The following is a 24,855-nucleotide window of genomic DNA, read 5'->3' on the forward strand; positions in this document are numbered from 1 at the left end:
CTCACTCACACTCTTTTTGTTTCTTTTCATCTCTTCACATTCTCTCCATATGTCCAAACCCTATCTATAGCCCACACACACACACACACACACACACACACACACACACACACACACACACACACACACACACACACACGCACGTGAGCGCACACACCTCTTATCTGTTTGTTACTTACTGTATCAGACAACCTTACAATCAGTTATGTTTTCCTCAAACATTTTATTTCCAATACATTCACCCTCCTCTGCACATCCTTATATCAGAAAGAATCTGTGATATATAGAATATCCAACTGACTGTTTTTCCTCAGTAGTAAGAGTTAGAGAAATTTACATGAAATAGTAGGTCTAACTGAGTTCTTTATTCTTAAGCTTGTACATTTTGTGTATAAGATTTCTTACCATAGCCATACTAGAGGAGCTTCCAACTATCATTATCTGTATCTTACCAGACATCATTCTCATTTAGAAACCCCACAAACTTCCTCTTTACTGATCTTCATTAAACATATTGGTTGTGTCAGTTAGTTTAACCTCTGTTTCAGTGCCCATACTTCCAGTATCATTTCCTATCTCTTAAATATTCCCAAGATCATTCCTATCACCATCCTTGACGGTTTAGCATTAAATATAGAGAGTTTGTTAAGGGGCTAGAAAAAAATTTATTGACAGGGCTATTTTTCCAGCCCTGGCTTTTGATACCCTAATTACTTTGTTTAGACAGAGCTAATAACACTTAGTGCAACACCTGATCTATAGAAAAAGCTGGCATTCAGTGTAGTTTGCAGTTTGGGATCCATCCCCCTTCATTTGGGTGTGGTCGTAGATGCTTATAGGGCTTTCTTTATAAGTAGAAGATGTAGGTTTTGAGGGAACATTTCTCTGCTGCAGATAGGGCCATATGACTATCCATTTATTTGTGTTCACTTTTTTCAATCTTACCTCTTCATTGCAACATTATAGGTTAGGCTGGGTTTGCTGTATGGTTGTTGTTATCTGTGAGTTAGTGTTCTGTTTTGTTATGATCAGAGGGGAAGAATCCTCTTGGATACACTTCATTTTGGGTTAAAATTGTTTTTGATCCCCTTCTTAGCAAGAGCTTTCCTAGATGCTCAGAGTTCTTTGCTGATAGTAGAAAAATATTTTTGTTCTTCAAAGTCTACATTTTTCATTATTTTTTCTCTTCATAGAATAAGTCACTGATGCCGGAACTACGAGTTACTGCTTTGCAGAGTTATAGACGAGTAGGTTGCACCTTTTCTGAAGCTCCCTGGAAGGTAAGCTGATAATGAATCTATTTGATGGAATTAGATACTGTGCCTCACTGAATTGAATTCTAAATGATGACTAGTGAATGTTTATATCTATTTCATTGAGCATTGTTTCAAACTATTCTAGGATTGGTATGATTTAATGAGGAAGGCATCTATTACTCCTATGATTAGTAGCAAAACAAAAAGGCAAGGTACACTATGAATTCTGTTGAACTGCAAAAGGTAAATGAGGAAAAAGGCTTGGGCATAATAATCTCAGGTGACCTAAAACCAAGTAAGTAATGCATAAAAGCTTTGTAAAGAGTGAACAGAATTCTTGGATTACTGAACTGTTTATGATTTACTCCTTGGTGAAACACATATACTAGAGGGTGACTTATTTAGAATTTTATGTGTTAGCCTTCACCTTCACAGAATTGCTTGAAGCAAGTGAATAGTTCATTAACTATGGTGTGCCTTTTGTACCAAGTCAGAAGGACTTCATTTTAGCAGCACATGCACTTATCCATCACTGGTGGAGGCTCAGACAGTGTTTTCAGTCTGTTTTAGATGTGAAGATAAGTGATGCCGCCTAAGAATGTGAATCACTGAAAGATTCTGTGAGAATCTATCCTATTTGCGGTTTAAGCAAACATTCCAGTCATCTGGTGTTAGTACCTACCTTTTTTGGCAGTACTATAGTGCTGAGGGCTGCGGCCTTTATGAAAGATGGAGAGGAGCCCTATAGATACAAGATTTTAGCAAAATGATCTGCCACCTTATCCTTTGCAGCCTTTTGTTACTCAATAGATGAAATGACTTCAAGATTAAGGCTAGTAAGAGTTAAAGATTTGAATGAAAGGGAATTTATAAAGCTAGGATGTGTCTAAGAAATGTATCCTTGTAATTGTAATGAACTTGATTTCTATATATTTAGTCTTGCGTAGTGTGTGTGTGTGTGTACTCATAAATGTGAAACATATGTATATATTCTCATTGTTTTAGAAATGTGATAATTTGTTTTTCTATACTCACTTCTGTTGTATATGGCAATTCAGTATCATTTTTAAGGGGTTAATGTTTGTAAGATTATAGTTATTTGTAGTTGTGGATGTGGGGCAGTGGTTTTGGTGCATTATATATGACAGCCGGAAAATGGATGTGAGCGGATATGGCCTTTCTTTGTCTGTTTCTGGTGCTATCTTGCTCAAGCAGGAAATGGAGATCAAGTATGAAGAAAAATCATAATTTGTTTATGATTTATATGTGTTTGCCTCTGGAAAATACTGTGCTGGAGTTACCCTTTGCCAATGGCCTGTCAAGAGTGAGGCACAATAAGCTAAGAAGGAGAACTGCAGTCCAATTATGCGAGAGTAAAAGGGGTGAGCGAGTCAGGGTGATGGTTCTGAAATGTTAATGGAAGGTGAGTATCAAAAAAGAGAGCTTGTTAAGAGTTCTTTTGAATGTGCTGTGGATTGGGGAAATGCCTATCCTTGGGCAGGGTGCATAGAATGAAAATGGAAATGATGTGATAAATGCAAATTGTGGAAGGGCATGGAAGGAGGAATGGTATGGACATAGAATGAACAAGAATTATCAGGGAAGAAGGAAAGAAAGATATGCAGTTGAGAATGAACAAGAATTATCAGGGAAGAGGGAAAGAAGGATATGCAATTATGCTATCACTGGGAGTATGGGAAGGTGTTACAGAGCAAGGATGGAATGGATCAAGAACATTATGGGTGAAAGGAAAGATTGAAATTGTGAGTATACATGAGTATGTGTTTATGCACCTGTGGATATGAGGACTCTGCGAGGTAAGGATGAAATGAAGCATTTCTGGAGAAATTAGAATGACATTAAATGGGTTTGATGAGGAGAGAAAGGTGGTTGGAATGGGTGATTTGAATGCAAAGGTGAGATGTGATGAAAATGACAAAATATTTAATAAATGAGGAGTACTTTGAGTAAATGAGAATGAAAGTCATCTTGTGGATATCTGTCCTGAGAGGGGTTTATTCCTGCAAAAACTTTTTCAGCACAAGATCATTCACAGATTTACATGGGTGAGAAATAATGGAAGATAACAAAAGGTTTGAGTGATGATGTGGCAGTGAATGAAAGGTTGTGCTGGATACTAGAGATGTTAGAGGATTCTTTGGAATTTTTGACCATTTTGCAGTCCTTGTCGAGGTTAGGATCAAGAAGTGGAGGTATGGCTTTAGTAAGCATGGGGAGGTAAAAGTGTTGTCAAGCAAGAAGATGAATTAGAAAGAATGCAAGGAGTATGAAAGCAGGATGACAGAAAGTTTAGATGAAAGTGAAGTAAATGTAGGAATGCAGTCATTTGTTAATGAGATATTCAAAAAATGTTTAGAAAAAGACTGTTAAAGGCTTTATAATTAGTATTGGATACAAGGTTGTGAGATGTAAGAATGAAAATGAAAGTACATGGAGGATGGATAAGATTAGAGAAGCTGTGGAAGAGAAGAAAAAGGCATATGGTAGAATACTTGAAAGGAATGTACTAGTGGAAGTTCAACAGAGGTGGGAGGGAAGAATATAAGATGTGTAGGGGGAATGTTAAGTGGCTGATAAAGGAAAGCAAAGAAAGGTTAAATGAAGATTTTGGAAGAAAGTTGAGTGAAGTTTAAGGAAAATAAGAAATTGTACTGGAAGGAGATGAAAAAAGAAAGAGGTGGATGTAAGAGTGGAAATGCAAATGTGAGAAGTAAGGAAGCAGAGTTGCTGAATCAATAGGAGGAAGTGAAAGGTGGATGATTAAAGTATTTTGAACAACTGATTAATGTGGGAGAAGGTAAGGCAGCAGTTGTTTCATGCATGGATATGGAGCTTGTAAGGAAAAGGATATAAGTGCAGGGTCTGTAGCAAGAAATGAGGTAAAAAAAGGGAATAATGAGGCTGAAGATGGGAAAGGCACCTGAGTGGATGGGATTACAGCTGAAATGTTGAAGTTTGGAGAAGAAATTGTGATGGAGTGGATGCATTTGATGTATGATTTAGCATGGAAACAGAAGGTTGTGTCTTATAGGGGAATAAGTCTGTTAAGTTTACCAGGAAAAGTGTATGAAAGAATGTTGATTGATAGAGTAATGGAAGTGACTGAATGATTTGATTTTTGTGGTGAGCATTACTATGGAAAAGCATACAACAGAATGTAGAAGCTGTATGCAGCTTTTATGGATTTTTAGAAAGCATATGACAGAGTTGAGTGAAGTGCTTTAGGGGATGTGTTAAGGATGTATAGGGAAACTATTGGATATTATGAAAGCCTTCAATAGAGGAGCTTATGCAAGTGTAAGATGGGATGGAGAGTTGATCCCAAGTTTTGGTATACATGTAGGTATATGGATGGAGTGATAGGGTGTATGAAAGGTCAGAACTGGGAAAAAGGGGTGTAGAGATGAGTGTGATGGTGAGATTATGGTGGCTAGTTAGAAGCCTGTTTGGAGATGATACTGTGTTGTTTGCTGAGAGTGAAGAGGAATTGCAGAAGGTTGTAAGTTTATATTATGATGTGTGTAAGTGTTGGCGATTAAAGTTATATGTAAGTAAAATTAAGTAATTGTGTTTGAAACAGAGTGAAAGTATAGATTTTGCAAGTCCATAGAGTGAGTGTAGAAAGTGTAGTAAATTGTGTTGCGGACATGGGGAGAGAAAGACTGGAAGAGGTGACAGAATTTAAGTGTTTAGGAGCTGTCTTGGTAAGTTTGATGATTTGGAAACAGAGATAAGGGAGAGAGCAGTAAAGGGTGAATGAGTCATTGGGTTCCTTAATAGAATAATGAAGGGTAAAGTTACAAGTACGAAAGTGAAGAAAGGATTAAGGAACAGCTCAGTCCTCCTGCTGCAGGCCTATGCAGCCAAAACATGGACACGGAATGAGTCACAGGCTGTAGAAATGAGCTATTTGAGAGGAGCACATGATATGACAAGATGGAATGAAGAAAGAAATGATGGGGTGTGTGAGAGGTGTGGTGTAACCATTTTTGTTGTGATTCTCTGCACTTGTCATTCCAGTTTTTTAAGTCTCAAAATCTTGTCATTTTCATATCAGAATTTTCCAGTAAGCAGCTAAATACAGTAACATCCATAGCCTGCTGTGCTCCCACTACTTGTTTTTCTCTTCTTTCACTGTAACATGAAGCTGTATACTTATATTTCACCATTAACTTTTTAAACATTGTCCCATATGTATATGGTCTACTGGGAATTTACAGTGTCCTTATATGTACTTTCTCAAATTTTCCACTTTACTTTTAATAGGCTGGTGCATTTAAATGGCATAAACAAATGCTGTATGTCCGCAATTTTAATTAAACAGCAAAGAAGTTATTGAAGCCTCTTAGTTTCCCATAGATAACCATGGTAGGAAGAGGTCATACCTGTGCTCCAAGAAGAGTTAACACATATATGTCCATTTGAAAATTTCCTGCCCTTGTTTGAATACGCTGATACTTTGCAGAGTAATATATAGATGCCATATGTCTTCCACTATGGTAATTAGCCTACAAAAAATTCAAGTCTCTCAATCACTCATAGATAACAATGGTGGGTAGAGGTAATGTGCTTCCTTGGTAGGATTCTGTCTATCTGTCTATCTATCTTTCTATCTGTATCTCCGACTTTTGTTCCAATTGGAACTCCCTCAAAGGAGTGGCCACAGCAACAGAGTCTTCATAACTAAAAGAACTCCAGTGCCACTTCTGAGCCTTTAGTGCCTCACCCTTAAGAGGCCACTGGCAGAGGGTAAGTCCAGCGCAGTGTTTGCAGAGGTTCCTACCTAATGTTCCAAATGAATACTACTATCTAATGCTCATACCTACTACTTTTTACTGAATGTTTCTACCTTATGTTCCTGTCTAAATGTTCCTACCTACAGCTTCTGTCTACTGCTCCTACCATTTTGCCAAATGGTAGGGCAAGCGCATAGTGCTCACTGCAGGAAAATCTAGTTATGAAGAATGAGCTGCATGATTTCAGTGTTTTCAAGTGTTACATATGACAAGGAGAGATTGTTTGTATGTGGACAGAATACCAGTGGCCCACATGTAAGAGAGGCATAAAGAAAAGACAGCTACCTGTTGATATGCTGCAGGGGTGTGTGATGACCCCATGGATGTTTACTTTGTTTATGGATGGGGTGGTTAGAGAGGAAAATGCAAGAGTTTTGGGGAGAGGGGCAAGTTGTTCACTGATGATACAGCTCTAGTTGCTTATTCAAGTTAGAAACTGCAGAAGTTGGTGACTGGGTTTGGAAAAGTGTGTGAAAGGAGAATAAATGCAAGGTTATTGGGTTCAGTAGGGTTGAGGGGCAAGTTAATTGGGATGTAAGTTTGAATGGAGAAAAATTGGAGGAAGTGAAGTGTTTTATGTATCTGGGAATGGACTTAGCAGTGGATGGAACCATGGAAGCGGAAGTGAGTCACAGGGTGGAGGAGGGGGCGAAGGTTCTGGGAGCGATGAAGAATGTGTGGAAGGAGAGAACGTTATCTTGGAGAGCAAAAATGGGTATGTTTGAAGGAATAGTAGTTCCAACAATATTTTATGGTTGTGAGGCATAGGCTATAGATGGATTTGTATGGCAGAGGGTGGATGTGATGGAAATGAAATGTTTGAGGACAATATGTGGTATGAGATGGTTTCATTGAGTAAGTAATGAAAGGGTAAGAGGGATGTGTGGAAATAAAAAGATTGTGGTTGAGAGAGTAGAAGAAGGTGCGTTGAAATGGTTTGGACGTATAGAGAGAATGAGTGAGGAAAGATTGACATAGAGGATATATGTGTCAGAGATTGAGGGAACAAGGAGAATTGGAAGACCAAATTGGAAGTGGATGGATGGAATAAAAAAGATTTTGAGTGATTGGGCCTGAACATACAGGAGGATGAGAGGCATGCAAGGAATAGAGTAAATTGGAAGGATGTTATACATCAGGGTCAACTTACAATCAGGTATGATAAGGATACGTTTGTAGGTGTGTGTGTATGTATGTGTCTTTCTTCATCTGTTCCTGGCGCTACCTCGCTAATGGGAAATGACAGTCAAGTATAAAAGATATGTGTGGAAAGAGAAAATGTTATCTCACTGGGCAAAAATGGATATGTTTGAAGGATTAGTAGTTCCAACAATATTATATGATTGAAGAGCATTGCCTACAGAGATGGTTATGCCGAGGATGATGGATGTGTTGGAAATGAAATGTGTAAGATCAAGAAGTGGTGTGAGGTGGTTTGATTGGATATGTAATGAAAGGATAAGGGAGATATGTGGGAGTAAAAACATGTAATATTGTTGGAACTCTAATTCCTTCAAACATACCCATTTTTGTTCTCCAAGATAACATTCTCTCTTAACACACATTCTTCATTGCTCACAGAACCTTTGCTCTCTCCCTGACCCTATAACTCATTTCTGCATCCATGCTTCCGTTTGCTGCCATTGTCTTTCTCAGATATCTAAAACACTTCACTTCCTCCAATCTTTCTCCATTCAAACATGCATCCCAAGTAACTTGTCCCTTAACCTGGCTGAACCTAGTAAACTTGCTTTTATTCACATTTACTTTCAACTTTTTCCTTTCACACACTCTACCAAACTCAGGCACCAACTTTTAGTTTCTCACTCAAATCAGCCAACAGTGCTGTATATCGACAAACAACACCTGACTCACTTCCCAAGCCCTCTCATCCCCAACAGACTGCATACTTGCCCTTTTCTCTAAAACTGTTGCATTTACTTTGCTAACCACCTCATCCATTAACAAATTAAGCATTCATGGTGACATCACATACCCTTGCTGCAGACCAACCTTCTCTGGGAACCAGTCACTCCCCTCTCTTCCTGCTTGTACATATGCCCTACACTCTTGACAAAAACTTCTCTGCTTCTAGCAGCTTAAAATCCTCACCATATATTCTTAAGATCGTCCACAAAGCATCTCTATCAGCCCTATCATATACCCTCTCCACATCCATAAATGCCTCATAAAGATGCTTTGTACATGCCTTCACCCTCTAAGTCAATATCCTCCCATATGATGTCCCAGGTATATTCAACAAACTTATTCCTTTGTAGTTTGAACAGTCACCTTTTTCAACTTTGCTCATATACCATGGCACTATATATACATTCTGCCAATCCTCGGGCACCTAACCATGATCCATACTTATATTTCTAAAATTCGAACCAACTGCTCAACAGCACAGTCATCCACCAAAGAAATTCAGTCACCAGCTTCAGCAGTTTCTCACATGAATCAGCCATCAGCGCTGTATCATCAGCGAATAACAACTGACTCACTTCCCAAGCTCTCTCATCCACAACAGACTTCATACTTGTCCCTCTTTCCAAAACTCTTGCATTCATCTCCCTAACAACCCCATCCATAAACAAATTAAACAACCATGGAGACATCACACACCCCTGCCGCAAACCTACATTCACTGAGAACCAATCACTTTCCTCTCTTCCTACACGTGCACATGCCTTACATCCTCGATAAAAACTTTTCACTGCTTCTAACAACTTGCCTCCCACACCATATATTCTTAATACCTTCCACAGAGCATCTCTATCAACTCTATCATATGCCTTCTCCAGATCCATAAATGCTACATACAAATCCATTTGCTTTTCTAAGTATTTCTCACATACATTCTTCAAAGCAAACACCTGATCCACACATCCTCTACCACTTCTGAAACCACACTGCTCTTCCCCAATCTGATGCTCTGTACATGCCTTCACCCTTTTAATCAATACCCTCCCATATAATTTACCAGGAATACTCAACAGACTTATACCTCTGTAATTTGAGCACTCAATCTTATCCCCTTTGCCTTTGTACAATGGCACTATACAAGCATTCCGCCAATCCTCAGGCACCTCACCATGAGTCATACATACAATAAATAACCTTACCAACCAGTCAACAATACAGTCACCCCCTTTTTTAATAGATTCCACTGCAATACCATCCAAACCTGCTGCCTTGCCGGCTTTCATCTTCCGCAAAGCTTTTACTACCTCTTCTCTGTTTACCAAATCATTTTCCCTAACCCTCTCACTTTGCACACCACCTCGACCAGAATACCCTATATCTGCCACTCTATCATCAAACACATTCAACAAACCTTCAAAATACTCACTCCATCTCCTTCTCACATCACCACTACTTGTTATCACCTCCCCATTAGCGCCCTTCACTGAAGTTCCCATTTGCTCCCATGTCTTACGCACTTTATTTACCTCCTTCCAGAACATCTTTTTATTCTCCCTAAAATTTAATGATACTCTCTCACCCCAACTCTCATTTGCCCTCTTTTTCACCTCTTGCACCTTTCTCTTGACCTCCTGTCTCTTTCTTTTATACATCCCCCACTCAATTGCATTTTTTCTATGCAAAAATCGTCCAAATGCCTCTCTCTTCTCTTTCACTAATAATCTTACTTCTTCATCCCACCACTCACTACCCTTTCTAATCAACCCACCTCCCATGCGTCTCATGCCACAAGCATCTTTTGCGCAATCCATCACTGATTCCCCAAATACATCCCATTCCTCCCCCACTCCCCTTACTTCCATTGTTCTCACCATTTTCCATTCTGTACTCAGTCTCTCCTGGTACTTCCTCACACAAGTCTCCTTCCCAAGCTCACTTACTCTCACCACCCTCTTCACCCCAACATTCACTCTTCTTTTCTGAAAACCCATACAAATCTTAACCTTAGCCTCCACAAGATAATGATCAGACATCCCTCCAGTTGCACCTCTCAGCACATTAACGTCCAAAAGTCTCTCTTTCGCGCGCCTGTCAATTAACCCGTAATCCAGTGACGCTCTCTGGCCATCTCTCCTACTTACATACGTATACTTATGTATATCTGGCTTTTTAAACCAGGTATTCCCAATCACCAGTCCTTTTTCAGCACATAAATCTACAAGCTCTTCACCATTTCCATTTACAACACTGAACACCCCATGTATACCAATTATTCCCTCAACTGCCACATTACTCACCTTTGCATTCAAATCACCCATCACTATAACCCGGTCTCGTGCATCAAAACCACTAACACACTCATTCAGCTGCTCCCAAAACACTTGCCTGTCATGATCTTTCTTCTCATGCCCAGGTGCATATGCACCAATAATCACCCATCTCTCTCCATCAACTTTCAGTTTTACCCATATTAATCGAGAATTTACTTTCTTACATTCTATCACATACTCCCACAACTCCTGTTTCAGGAGTACTGATACTCCTTCCCTTGCTCTTGTCCTCTCACTAACCCCTGACTTTACTCCCAAGACATTCCCAAACCACTCTTCCCCTTTACCCTTGAGCTTCGTTTCACTCAGAGCCAAAACGTCCAGGTTCCTTTCCTCAAACATACTACCTATCTCTTATTATTATTATTATTATTATTATTATTTTATTTATATTTATTATACTTTGTCGCTGTCTCCCGCGTTTGCGAGGTAGCGCAAGGAAACAGACGAAAGAAATGGCCCAACCCCCCCCCCCATACACATGTATATACATACGTCCACACACGCAAATATACATACCTACACAGCTTTCCATGGTTTACCCCAGACGCTTCACATGCCTTGATTCAATCCACTGACAGCACGTCAACCCCGGTATACCACATCGATCCAATTCACTTTATTCTTTGCCCTCCTTTCACCCTCCTGCATGTTCAGGCCCCGATCACACAAAATCTTTTTCACTCCATCTTTCCACCTCCAATTTGGTCTCCCTCTTCTCCTTGTTCCCTCCACCTCCGACACATATATCCTCTTGGTCAATCTTTCCTCACTCATCCTCTCCATGTGCCCAAACCACTTCAAAACACCCTCTTCTGCTCTCTCAACTACGCTCTTTTTATTTCCACACATCTCTCTTACCCTTACGTTACTTACTCGATCAAACCACCTCACACCACACATTGTCCTCAAACATCTCATTTCCAGCACATCCATCCTCCTGCGCACAACTCTATCCATAGCCCACGCCTCGCAACCATACAACATTGTTGGAACCACTATTCCTTCAAACATACCCATTTTTGCTTTCCGAGATAATGTTCTCGACTTCCACACATTCTTCAAGGCCCCCAGAATTTTCACCCCCTCCCCCACCCTATGATCCACTTATTATTATTATTATTATTATTATTTTTTATTATTATTATACTTTATCGCTGTCTCCTGCGTTAGCGAGGTAGCGCAAGGAAACAGACGAAAGAATGGCCCAACCCACCCACATACACATGTATATACATACACGTCTGCACATGCACATATACATACATATACATCTCAGCGTATACATATATATATACACACAGACATATACATATATACACATGTACATAATTCAAACTGTCTGCCCTTATTCATTCCTGTCACCACCCTGCCACACATGAAATGAAAACCCCCTCCCCCAACATGTGTGCAAGGTAGAGCTAGGAAAAGACAACAAGGGCCACATTCGTTCACACTCACTCTCTAGCTGTTATGTATAATGCACCGAAACCACAGCTCCCTTTCCACATCCAGGCATCACAAAACTTTCCATGGTTTACCCCAGATGCTTCACATGCCCTGGTTCAATCCATTGACAGCACGTCAACCCTAGTATACCACATCGTTCCAATTCACTCTATTCCTTGCATGCCCCTCACCCTCCTGCATGTTCAGGCCCCAATCACTCAAAATCTTTTTCAGTCCATCTTTCCACCTCCAGTTTGGTCTCCCACTTCTCCTTGATCCCTCCACCTCTGACACATATATCCTCTTTGTCAATCTTTCCTCACTCATTCTCTCCATGTGACCAAACCATTTCAAAACACCCTCTTCTGCTCTCTCAACCACACTCTTTTTATTACCACACATCTCTCTTACCCTTTCATTACTTACTTGATCAAACCTCCTCACACCACATATTGTCCTCAAACATCTCATTTCCAACATACCTTTCCTCCTCCGCACAGCTCTATCTATAGCCCATGCCTTGCAACCATATAACATTGTTAGAACCACTATTCCATCAAACATACCCATTTTTGCCTTCCAAGATAACGTTCTTGACTTCCACACGCTTTTCAACGCTCCCAGAACTTTTGCCCTCTCTCACACCCTGTGATTCACTTCCGCTTCCATGGTTCCATCCGCTGCCAGATCCACTCCCAGATATCTAAAACACTTCACTTCCTCCAGTTTTTCTCCATTCAAACTTACCTCCCAATTGACTTGTCCCTCAACCCTACTGTACCTAATAACCTTGCTCTTATTCACATTAACTCTCAGCTTTCTTCTTTCACACACTTTTCCAAACTCAGTCACCAGCTTCTGCAGTTTCTCACATGAATCAGCCATCAGTGTTGTATCATCAGTGAACAACAACTGACTCACTTTCCAAGCTCTCTCATGCATAACAGACTGCAGACTTGCCCCTTTTTCCAAAACTTGTATTCACCTCCCTAACAACCCCATCCATAAACAAATTAAATAACCATGGAGACACCACACACCCCTGCCACAAACCAACATTCACTTTCCTCTCTTCCTACACGTACTCATGCCTTACATCCTCGATAAAAACTTTTCGCTGCTTCAAACAACTTACATCCTACACCATATATTCTTAATACCTTCCACAGGGCATCTCTATCAACTGTCATATGCCTTCTCCAGATCCATAAATGCTACATACAAATCCATTTGCTTTTCTAAGTATTTCTCACATACATTTTTCAAAGCAAACACCTGCTCCAGACATCCTCTACCACTTCTGAAACCATACTGCTCTTCCCCAATCTGATGCTCTGTACATGCCTTCACCCTCTCCGTCAATACCCTCCCATATAATTTCCCAGGAATACTCAAAAAACTTATACCTCTGTAATTTGAGCACTCACTCTTATCCCCTTTGCCTTTGTACAATGGCACTATGCAAGCATTCTGCCAGTCCTCAGACACCTCACCATGAGTCATACATACATTAAATAACCTTACCAACCAGTCAATAATACAGTCACCCCCTTTTTTAATAAATACCACTGCAATACCATCCAAACCTGCTGCCTTGCTGGCTTTCATCTTCTGCTAAGCTTTTACTTCCTCCTCTCTGTTTACCAAATCATTCTCTCTAACCTAACCTTCTCACTTTGCACACCACCTCGACCTAAACACCCTATATCTGTCACTCTATCATCAAACACATTCAACAAACCTTCAAAATACTCACTCCATCTCCCTCTCACATCACCACTACTTGTTATAACCTCCCCATTAGCCCCCATCACTGATGTTCCCATTTGTTCCCTTGTCTTACGCACTTTATTTACCTCCTTCCAGAACATCTTTATATTCTCCCTAAAATTTAATGATACTCTCTCACCCCAACTCTCATTTGCCCTCTTTTTCGCCTCTTGCACCTTTCTCTTGACCTCCTGCCTCTTTCTTTTATACATCTCCCAGTCATTTGCATTATTTCCCTGCAAAAATTGTCCAAATGCCTCTCTCTTGTCTTTCACAAACAATCTTATTTTTTCATCCCACCACTCACAACCCTTTCTAATCTGCCCACCTCCCACACTTCTCCTGCCACACGCATCTTTTGCACAAGCCATCACTGCTTTTCTAAATACATCCCATTCCTCCCCCACTCCCCTTGTGTCCTTTGCTCTCACCTTTTTCCATTCTGTACTCAATCTCTCCTGGTACTTCCTCACACAAGTCTCCTTCCCAAACTCACTTACTCTCACCACTCTCTTTACCCCAACATTCTCTCTTCTTTTCTGAAAACCTCTACATATCTTCACATTCGCCTCCACAAGATAATGGTCAGATGTCCCTCCAGTTGCACCTCTCAGCACATTAACATCCAAAAGTCTCTCTTTCGCACACCTATCAATTAACACGTAATCCAATAATGCTCTCTGGCCATCTCTCCTACTTACATACTTATGTATATCTTTTTTTTTAAACCAGGTATTCCCAATCACCAGTCCTTTTCCAGCACATAAATCTACAAGCTCTTCACCATTTCCATTTACAACACTAAACACCTCATGTACACCAATTATTCCCTCAACTGCCAGAGTACTCACCTTTGCATTCATATCACCCTTCACTATAACCCGGTCTCGTGCATCAAAACTACTACCACACTCACTCAGCTGCTCCCAAAACAATTGCCTGTCACGATCTTTCTTCTCATGCCCAGGTGCATATGCAACAATAATCACCCATCTCACTCCATCCACTTTCAGTTTTACCCATATCAATCTAGAGTTTACTTTCTTACACTCTACCACATACTCCCACCACTCGTGTTTCAGGAGTAGTGCTACTCTTCCCTTGCCTTTCCTCTCACTAACCCCTACTTACTCCCAAGACATTCCCAAACCACCTTTCCCCTTTTTCCCTTTGGTTCTTTCACTCAAGCCCCAAACATCCATTCCCTTTTCCCAACAACACCTTCTCTCCTTTTTTCTCATCAACCCACACACAATTTGCCCCATCTATTTTTAGGAAATACCTCCCCGGGACTCCCCTTCCTTCGTTTTCCCCATTTAAAAGTTAAAAAAAAATATTTCCTACCCCCCCGCTTTCCTTTTTCCCTTCACACATTTAGGGCCCCGGGGAATTTCCTCCCCCACCCCCAGATTATTATTATAATATATTATTATTATAATTTATTTTTTTACTTTTTGTGTCTCCCGTTTTTGCGAGGTAGCGCAAGGAAACAGAGAAAGAATGGCCCAACCCCCCCACAACACATGTAAATACATCACGCCACATGCACTATACAAAATATACATTTCAACGTTTTTACCCTATAATATAAAAGACAAAATTACACATGTACATATTCAACTTCTGCCCTATCCCTTCCTCACCACCCTGCCACACATGAAAAGGCCCCCCTCCCCCCCTGGTGCAGGTAGGCAGGGAAAGGGCAACAAGGGGAATTCGTCCCCACTCCTCTTAGCTGTATGTTAATGCACGAAACCAACCCCCCTTCCACATCCAGGCCCCAAAAACTTTTTATGGGTTTACCCCAAAGCTTTCCCTCCCCGGTTTAATCCATTTACAGCACTCAACCCATATACCCCACTTTCAATTCACTCTATTTTCTTGCAGCCTTTTCCCCCCCCGATGTTCAGGCCCATCACCAAAATCTTTTCATCCATCCCTTCCACCTCCAATTTGTCTCCCACTTCTCCTGTTTCCCCCACCTCTGACACATAATCCTCTTTGTCAATCTTTCCTCACTCATTCTCTCCATGTGACCAAACCATTTCAAAACACCCTCTTCTGCTCTCTCAACCACACTCTTTTTATTACCACACATCTCTCTTACCCTTTCATTACTTACTTGATCAAACCTCCTCACACCACATATTGTCCTCAAACATCTCATTTCCAACATACCTTTCCTCCTCCGCACAGCTCTATCTATAGCCCATGCCTTGCAACCATATAACATTGTTAGAACCACTATTCCATCAAACATACCCATTTTTGCCTTCCAAGATAACGTTCTTGACTTCCACACGCTTTTCAACGCTCCCAGAACTTTTGCCCTCTCTCACACCCTGTGATTCACTTCCGCTTCCATGGTTCCATCCGCTGCCAGATCCACTCCCAGATATCTAAAACACTTCACTTCCTCCAGTTTTTCTCCATTCAAACTTACCTCCCAATTGACTTGTCCCTCAACCCTACTGTACCTAATAACCTTGCTCTTATTCACATTAACTCTCAGCTTTCTTCTTTCACACACTTTTCCAAACTCAGTCACCAGCTTCTGCAGTTTCTCACATGAATCAGCCATCAGTGTTGTATCATCAGTGAACAACAACTGACTCACTTTCCAAGCTCTCTCATGCATAACAGACTGCAGACTTGCCCCTTTTTCCAAAACTTGTATTCACCTCCCTAACAACCCCATCCATAAACAAATTAAACAACCATGGAGACACCACACACCCCTGCCACAAACCAACATTCACTTTCCTCTCTTCCTACACGTACTCATGCCTTACATCCTCGATAAAAACTTTTCGCTGCTTCAAACAACTTACATCCTACACCATATATTCTTAATACCTTCCACAGGGCATCTCTATCAACTGTCATATGCCTTCTCCAGATCCATAAATGCTACATACAAATCCATTTGCTTTTCTAAGTATTTCTCACATACATTTTTCAAAGCAAACACCTGCTCCAGACATCCTCTACCACTTCTGAAACCATACTGCTCTTCCCCAATCTGATGCTCTGTACATGCCTTCACCCTCTCCGTCAATACCCTCCCATATAATTTCCCAGGAATACTCAAAAAACTTATACCTCTGTAATTTGAGCACTCACTCTTATCCCCTTTGCCTTTGTACAATGGCACTATGCAAGCATTCTGCCAGTCCTCAGACACCTCACCATGAGTCATACATACATTAAATAACCTTACCAACCAGTCAATAATACAGTCACCCCCTTTTTTAATAAATACCACTGCAATACCATCCAAACCTGCTGCCTTGCTGGCTTTCATCTTCTGCTAAGCTTTTACTTCCTCCTCTCTGTTTACCAAATCATTCTCTCTAACCTAACCTTCTCACTTTGCACACCACCTCGACCTAAACACCCTATATCTGTCACTCTATCATCAAACACATTCAACAAACCTTCAAAATACTCACTCCATCTCCCTCTCACATCACCACTACTTGTTATAACCTCCCCATTAGCCCCCATCACTGATGTTCCCATTTGTTCCCTTGTCTTACGCACTTTATTTACCTCCTTCCAGAACATCTTTATATTCTCCCTAAAATTTAATGATACTCTCTCACCCCAACTCTCATTTGCCCTCTTTTTCGCCTCTTGCACCTTTCTCTTGACCTCCTGCCTCTTTCTTTTATACATCTCCCAGTCATTTGCATTATTTCCCTGCAAAAATTGTCCAAATGCCTCTCTCTTGTCTTTCACAAACAATCTTATTTTTTCATCCCACCACTCACAACCCTTTCTAATCTGCCCACCTCCCACACTTCTCCTGCCACACGCATCTTTTGCACAAGCCATCACTGCTTTTCTAAATACATCCCATTCCTCCCCCACTCCCCTTGTGTCCTTTGCTCTCACCTTTTTCCATTCTGTACTCAATCTCTCCTGGTACTTCCTCACACAAGTCTCCTTCCCAAACTCACTTACTCTCACCACTCTCTTTACCCCAACATTCTCTCTTCTTTTCTGAAAACCTCTACATATCTTCACATTCGCCTCCACAAGATAATGGTCAGATGTCCCTCCAGTTGCACCTCTCAGCACATTAACATCCAAAAGTCTCTCTTTCGCACACCTATCAATTAACACGTAATCCAATAATGCTCTCTGGCCATCTCTCCTACTTACATACTTATGTATATCTTTTTTTTTAAACCAGGTATTCCCAATCACCAGTCCTTTTCCAGCACATAAATCTACAAGCTCTTCACCATTTCCATTTACAACACTAAACACCTCATGTACACCAATTATTCCCTCAACTGCCAGAGTACTCACCTTTGCATTCATATCACCCTTCACTATAACCCGGTCTCGTGCATCAAAACTACTACCACACTCACTCAGCTGCTCCCAAAACAATTGCCTGTCACGATCTTTCTTCTCATGCCCAGGTGCATATGCAACAATAATCACCCATCTCACTCCATCCACTTTCAGTTTTACCCATATCAATCTAGAGTTTACTTTCTTACACTCTACCACATACTCCCACCACTCGTGTTTCAGGAGTAGTGCTACTCCTTCCCTTGCTCTTGTCCTCTCACTAACCCCTGACTTTACTCCCAAGACATTCCCAAACCACTCTTCCTCTTTACCCTTGAGTTTCGTTTCACTCAGAGCCAAAACATCCAGGTTCCTTTCCTCAAACATACTACCTATCTCTCCTTTTTTCTCATCATGGTTACATCCACACACATTTAGACACCCCAGTCTGAGCTTTCGAGGAGGATGAGCACTCCCTGTGTGACTCCTTCTTCTGTTCCCCATTTAGAAAGTTAAAATACAAGGAGGGGAGGGTTTCTAGCCCCCCCCGCTCCCGTCCCCTTTAGTCGCCTTCTACGACAGGTGAGGAATGCATGGGAAGTATTCTTTCTCCCCTATCCCCAGGGATTATTATTATCAATATTATTATTATTATAATCATTATTGTTTTACTTTGTTGTTGTCTCCCGTTTTAGCGAGGTAGCGCAAGGAAACAGATGAAAGAATGGCCCAACCCACCCACATACACATGTATATACATACACGACCACATACGCACATATACATATTTATACATTTCAACGTTTACTTACACATATACATATATACAGACATATATACACATGTACATATTCATACTTGCTGCCCTCATCCATTCCCATCACCACCCTGCCACACATGAAATGGCCCCCCGTCTCCCCCTGCGTGCATGCGAGGTAGTGCTAGGAAAGGACAACAAAGGCACATTCGTCCACACTCAGTCTCTAGCTGTCATGTGTAATGCACTGAAACCACACCTCCCTTCCACATCCAGGCCCCACAAAACTTTCTATGGTTTACTCCACATGCTTCACATGTCCTGGTTCAATCCATTGACAGCACATCAACTCCAATATACCACATCATTTCAATTCACTCTATTTCTTGCACGCCTTTCACCCTCCTGTATGTTCAGGCCCTGATCACTCAAAATCATTTTCACTCCATCCTTCCACCTCCAATTTGCTCTCCCACTTCTCCTCGTTCCCTTCACCTCTGACACATATATCCTCTTTGTCAATCTTTCCTCACTCATTCTCTCCATGTGACCAAACTATCTCAAAACACCTTCCTCTGCTCTCTCAACCACACTCTTTTTATTTCCACGCATCTCTCTTACCCTTTCAATCCTTACTCAATCAAACCACCTCACACCACATATTGTCCTCAGACATCTCATTTCCAACACATCCTCCCTCCTCCACACAACCCTTTCTATAGCCCATGCCTCACAACCATATAATATTGGTGGAACCACTATTTGTGAACCACGATTCCTTCAAACATTCCCATTTTTGCTCTCTGAGATAACGTTCTCCCCTTCCACACATTCTTCTATGCTCCCGGTACCTTTGCCTCCTCCCCCTCCCTGTGACTCGCTCATGCTTCCATGGTTCCATCCGCTGCTAAATCCACTCCCAGATATATAAAACACTTCAGTCCCTCCAGTTTTTCTCCGCTCAAACTTACCTCCCAATTAACTTGTCCCTCAACCCTACTAAACCTAATCACCTTGCTCTTATTCACATTTACTCTTAGCTTTCTTCTTTCACTGACTTTACCAAACTCAGTCACCAACCTCTGCAGTTTCTCACCCGAATCAGCCACTAGCACAGTATCATCAGTGAACAACAACTGACTCACTTCCCAAGCCCTTATATCCACATCAGACTGCATACTTGCCTCTCTCTCCAAAACTCTTGCATTCACCTCCCTAAAAACCCCATCCATAAACAAATTAAATGACCATAGAGACATCACGCTTTTTTTTTTTCCAATATACCATATCATTTCAATTCACTCTATTTCTTGCATGCCTTTCACCCTCCTGTATGTTCAGGCCCTGATCACTCAAAATCATTTTCACCAATCCTTCCACCTTCAATTTGCTGGTACATTAATTTAATTTAATTTTAATTTCTTTTTTTTTTTTTCCAAAAGAAGGAACAGAGTTGGGCCAGGTGAGGATATTCCACAAAGGCCCAGTCCTCTGTTCTTAATGCTACCTCACTAACGCGGGAAATGGCGAATAGTTTAAAAGAAAAAGGAGACATCACGCACCCCTGCTGCAAACCAACAATTACTGAGAACCAATCACTTTCCTCTCTTCCTACTCGTACACATGCCTTACATCCTTGATAAAAACTTTTCACTGCTACAAGCATCTTACCTCCCTCACCATATACTCTTAATACCTTCCACAGAGCATCTTTATTAACTCTATCATATGCCTTCTCCAGATCCATAAATACCACATACAAATCCATTTGTTTTTCTAAGTATTTCTCACATACATTCTTCAAAGCAAGCACCTGATCCACACATCATCTACCATTTCTGAAACCACACTGCTCTTCCCAATCTGATGCTCTGTACATGCCTTCACCCTCTCAATCAATACCATCCCATAGAATTTCCCAGGGGTACTCAACAAACCTATACTTCTGTAAAGACTCAACTTTATACCCTCTGCCTTTGTACAATAGCACTGTGCATGCATTCTGCCAATCATCAGGCACCTCACCATGAAGCTTACATACATTGAATATCCTTACCAACCAGTCATCAATACAGTAACCACCCTTTTTAATAAATTCCACTGCAACGCCACCTTTCTGGCTTTCATCTTCCTTAAAGCTTTCACTACCTCTTCTCTGTTTACCAAACCCTTCTCCCTAACCCTCTCACTTTGCACACTACCTCAACCAAAACACCCTATACCTGCTACACCATCCTCAAACACATTCAACAAACCTTCAAAATACTCACTTCATCTCCTTCTCACATCACCACTACTTGTTATTACCTCCTCATTATTATTATACAATAGTTTTGGGCTAGTACCCCAGCACCTCCCATACAGGGGCTCTGGCAGCTCCAAAGTTGTGCTACATTCAGTAGCAGTGACACATGGACTCCTCTGAAATGAGATCCAATTGGTTGGATACAAAATCTCCCACCAAAGCAGGATAGCATAGAACATTTTCAAAAATTAACCCAGTTGTACTGCAAACCTAAGGCTCAAAATCTTATGATATTCTTTGTTTTAACTTTTCCACATGATGATAGTGCATTTGATAACTATTCATATAATTGTCTCTCATAGATTAAGCTCTTAATATTAATTTTTATAGATTTTCCATTTCTGTCCATGTGCCTTTCATAGTTGTGTACATATCACTGATTTTGCTCCACAGATCTTGGAAGATGCCAGTGAAAAGGTTGAGGTTCGGGTTGCAGCTTATCTAGCTCTTATTCCATGTGCCACCAGTACCCCAGGTTTTTTTAGCAGGATCCAAAGACTTTTGGAACAAGAAGAAGTTAACCAAGGTAATGAGGCAGTGTGATGTCATAGATTTTATGTCGATATGTAATGGAGAAAAATTTCAAAGTAGTCTTCTCCATCATTTTCCATTTGAACCTAAGAAAATTTCCTTATCATCTTTTCATTCAAATATATCAAGTATTTCCACACTTGACATTTAGTTGCATCACCTTACCAACATATTTATTATTCCATTTCATATTCCATTTTCTCTTTTTCTTTCATATTTGATCACAATTTCCCACATTAGTGAGGTCTCACCAGGAACAGACGAAGAAAGGCTGCATTCGCTCACATCCATCCTCTAGCTATCATGATTAATAAAGTACACTCAACAGATTTATACCTCAGTAGTTTGTACACTTACCTTTATCCCCCTTGCCTTTTTACAATGGCACTATACATGCCTTCTGCAAATCCTCTTACCTTATCATGATCCTTACATACACTGAAAATCCTAGCTAGCCAGTAAGCAAGACAGTCACCCAGTTTCTTAATAAAATCAAAAGCAATACCATCCACTCCAGCTGCATTGCCCATTTGATCATTCATAAGGCTTTCACCTCCACTTCTTTCTTCACTAAACCACTCTCCATTACTCTCATTTCACATACCAACCTGACCCAAACACTCCACATCTGCCATTCTATCATCACATTCAACAATACTTCCAAGTACTCACTTCATGTCCTCCCCACTTGTTCACTACTTGTTACAACTTCCCCTTTTACATCCTTCATCAGTGTTCCTATTTGATCTCTTGTTTTTTGCACATTAGTAACCTACTGCCAAAACATCTTCCATTCATCATTCATCATACTTGATCACCATTTCCCATGTCAGCGAGGTAGCGCCAGGAAATTGACCAAGAATGACCCATCCACTCATATACACATATATATACATAAACATCCATACATGTACATATACATACATATACCTATCAACTAATACATATATGAATACATATACATACACATACGCAGACATGTACATATATACACATGTACATATTCATACTTGCCTGCCTTCAATCCATCCCTGGCACCACCCTACCCCACAGGAAACCATCGCTACCCCCTGCTTCATCAAGGTAGAGCCAGGAAAACAGACAAAAAGGCGCTGAAACCACAACTCCCTATCCACATCCAGGCCCCACAAACCTTTCCATGGTTTACCCCAAATATTTCACATGCCTTGGTTTAGTCCATTGACAGCACGTCGACCCTGGTATACCAATCGTTCCAATTCGTTCTATTCCTTGCATGCCTCTTACCCTCCTGTATGTTCAGGCTCCGATCACTCAAAATCTTATTCACTCCATTCTTCCACCTCCAATTTGGTCTCCTGCTTCTCCTTGTACCCTCAACCTCATTCAACAATCCTTCCAGATACTCTTTCCATCTCCTCACTTCATCACTACTTTACTTGTTACCACTTCCCCCTTTGCCCCCTTCACCATTATTCCTTACCCCTCTCCCCCAAGGCTTCTTTTCTTTAAAGTTTAATGATACTCACTCACCCAACTCTTTTGCCATCTTTTTTAACCCCTGCACCCTCCTCTAGACCTCATGCCACTCTTTCATATATATTCCCTAATCATTTACACTCCTTCCCTGTAAGCACCACCCAAACATCTCTTTCCTTTTTGATTAGCAATTGTGCCTCTTCATCCCACCACACACTACCCATTTTAATCTCCCCACCTTTCATATGCCATGTGCATCCATCACTTATGCCAGTACTGCTTCTCTGAATACCTCCCATTCCTCACCCACTCCATTAGCTATATTTACTTTCACCTCTTGCCTTTCTATACTCAATTCCTCCTGGTATTTCTTCACACAAGTCTCTTTTCCAATGAATCTAAGTGAGAAAATTATCAGAATAGATGTATGGAAGTAGTTTTAAAGGATCAGAGTGGTAATGGGTGAAAATTATTAACGCTGTCAGTACATAAAGATTTTAAGGATTGTATCATTATAGAGAAAGTACAGGAGATGGTACACAAGTGTAGAACTTCATCATACTGAATAGATCGGCAGTTATGCAGAAAGAGATTGTGATTGTGCCAGGATATGGCTCTATTTTTTTCCAGTCTCTTGTGCAGTGGTAATCAGTGTACTCTGAAAATGTAAGTTCATCAAAAAACTGAAAGGAAATAAAGACATGAAAACAGCAGTATGGAGTAAGAAGTTGAAAAGGGTAATCATGGAAAATGACTGATCCCTTTTAGGAAAAGATTTAGTAATGTACATTAGTGAGGTGATATAGGGATAGAGGTTTTTGAATAAGCTACATAGATATTAAGTCATATATGAATGAAAATGGGATATGGAAGTAACTTGATTCTCAATTTGGATACAAAGATTTTGTAGGTGACATGTAATTTTTTTTTTTTTTTTTTTTTGCTTTGTCGCTGTCTCCCGCATTTGCGAGGTAGCGCAAGGAAACAGACGAAGGAAATGGCCCAACCCACCCCCATACACATGTATATACATACGTCCACACACGCAAATATACATACCTACACATCTTTCCATGGTTTACCCCAGACGCTTCACATGCCTTGATTCAATCCACTGACAGCACGTCAACCCCAGTATACCACATCGATCCAATTCACTCTATTCCTTGCCCTCCTTTCACCCTCCTGCATGTTCAGGCCCCGATCACACAAAATCTTTTTCACTCCATCTTTCCACCTCCAATTTGGTCTCCCTCTTCTCCTCGTTCCCTCCACCTCCGACACATATATCCTCTTGGTCAATCTTTCCTCACTCATTCTCTCCATGTGCCCAAACCATTTCAAAACACCCTCTTCTGCTCTCTCAACCACGCTCTTTTTATTTCCACACATCTCTCTTACCCTTACGTTACTTACTCGATCAAACCACCTCACACCACACATTGTCCTCAAACATCTCATTTCCAGCACATCCATCCTCCTGCGCACAACTCTATCCATAGCAACCATACAACATTGTTGGAACCACTATTCCTTCAAACATACCCATTTTTGCTTTCCGAGATAATGTTCTTGACTTCCACACATTCTTCAAGGCTCCCAGAATTTTTGCCCCCTCCCCTACCCTATGATCCACTTCCGCTTCCATGGTCCCATCCGCTGCCAGATCCACTCCCAGATATCTAAAACACTTTACTTCCTCCAGTTTTTCTCCATTCAAACTCACCTCCCAACTGACTTGACCCTCAACCCTACTGTACCTTATAACCTTGCTCTTATTCTCATTTACTCTTAACTTTCTTCTTTCACACACTTTACCAAACTCAGTCACCAGCTTCTGCAGTTTCTCACATGAATCAGCCACCAGCGCTGTATCATCAGCGAACAACAACTGACTCACTTCCCAAGCTCTCTCATCCCCAACAGACTTCATACTTGCCCCTCTTTCCAA

At 40.9% G+C, this 24,855-nt stretch overlaps 1 protein-coding gene across 1 annotated transcript in view; it reads left to right on the top strand.

Annotated features, from left to right (window-relative positions):
* LOC139761485 (uncharacterized) overlaps positions 1-24,855 on the top strand; it is a 419,732-nt gene that overhangs the window by 120,678 nt on the left and 274,199 nt on the right. Inside the window, 2 exon segments of the mRNA XM_071685744.1 lie at positions 1,194-1,280; positions 21,309-21,441. Coding sequence (XP_071541845.1) covers positions 1,194-1,280; positions 21,309-21,441 — 220 coding nt within the window.

Source organism: Panulirus ornatus, chromosome 40, assembly GCF_036320965.1.
Source record: "Panulirus ornatus isolate Po-2019 chromosome 40, ASM3632096v1, whole genome shotgun sequence".
NCBI lineage: Eukaryota > Metazoa > Arthropoda > Malacostraca > Decapoda > Palinuridae > Panulirus > Panulirus ornatus.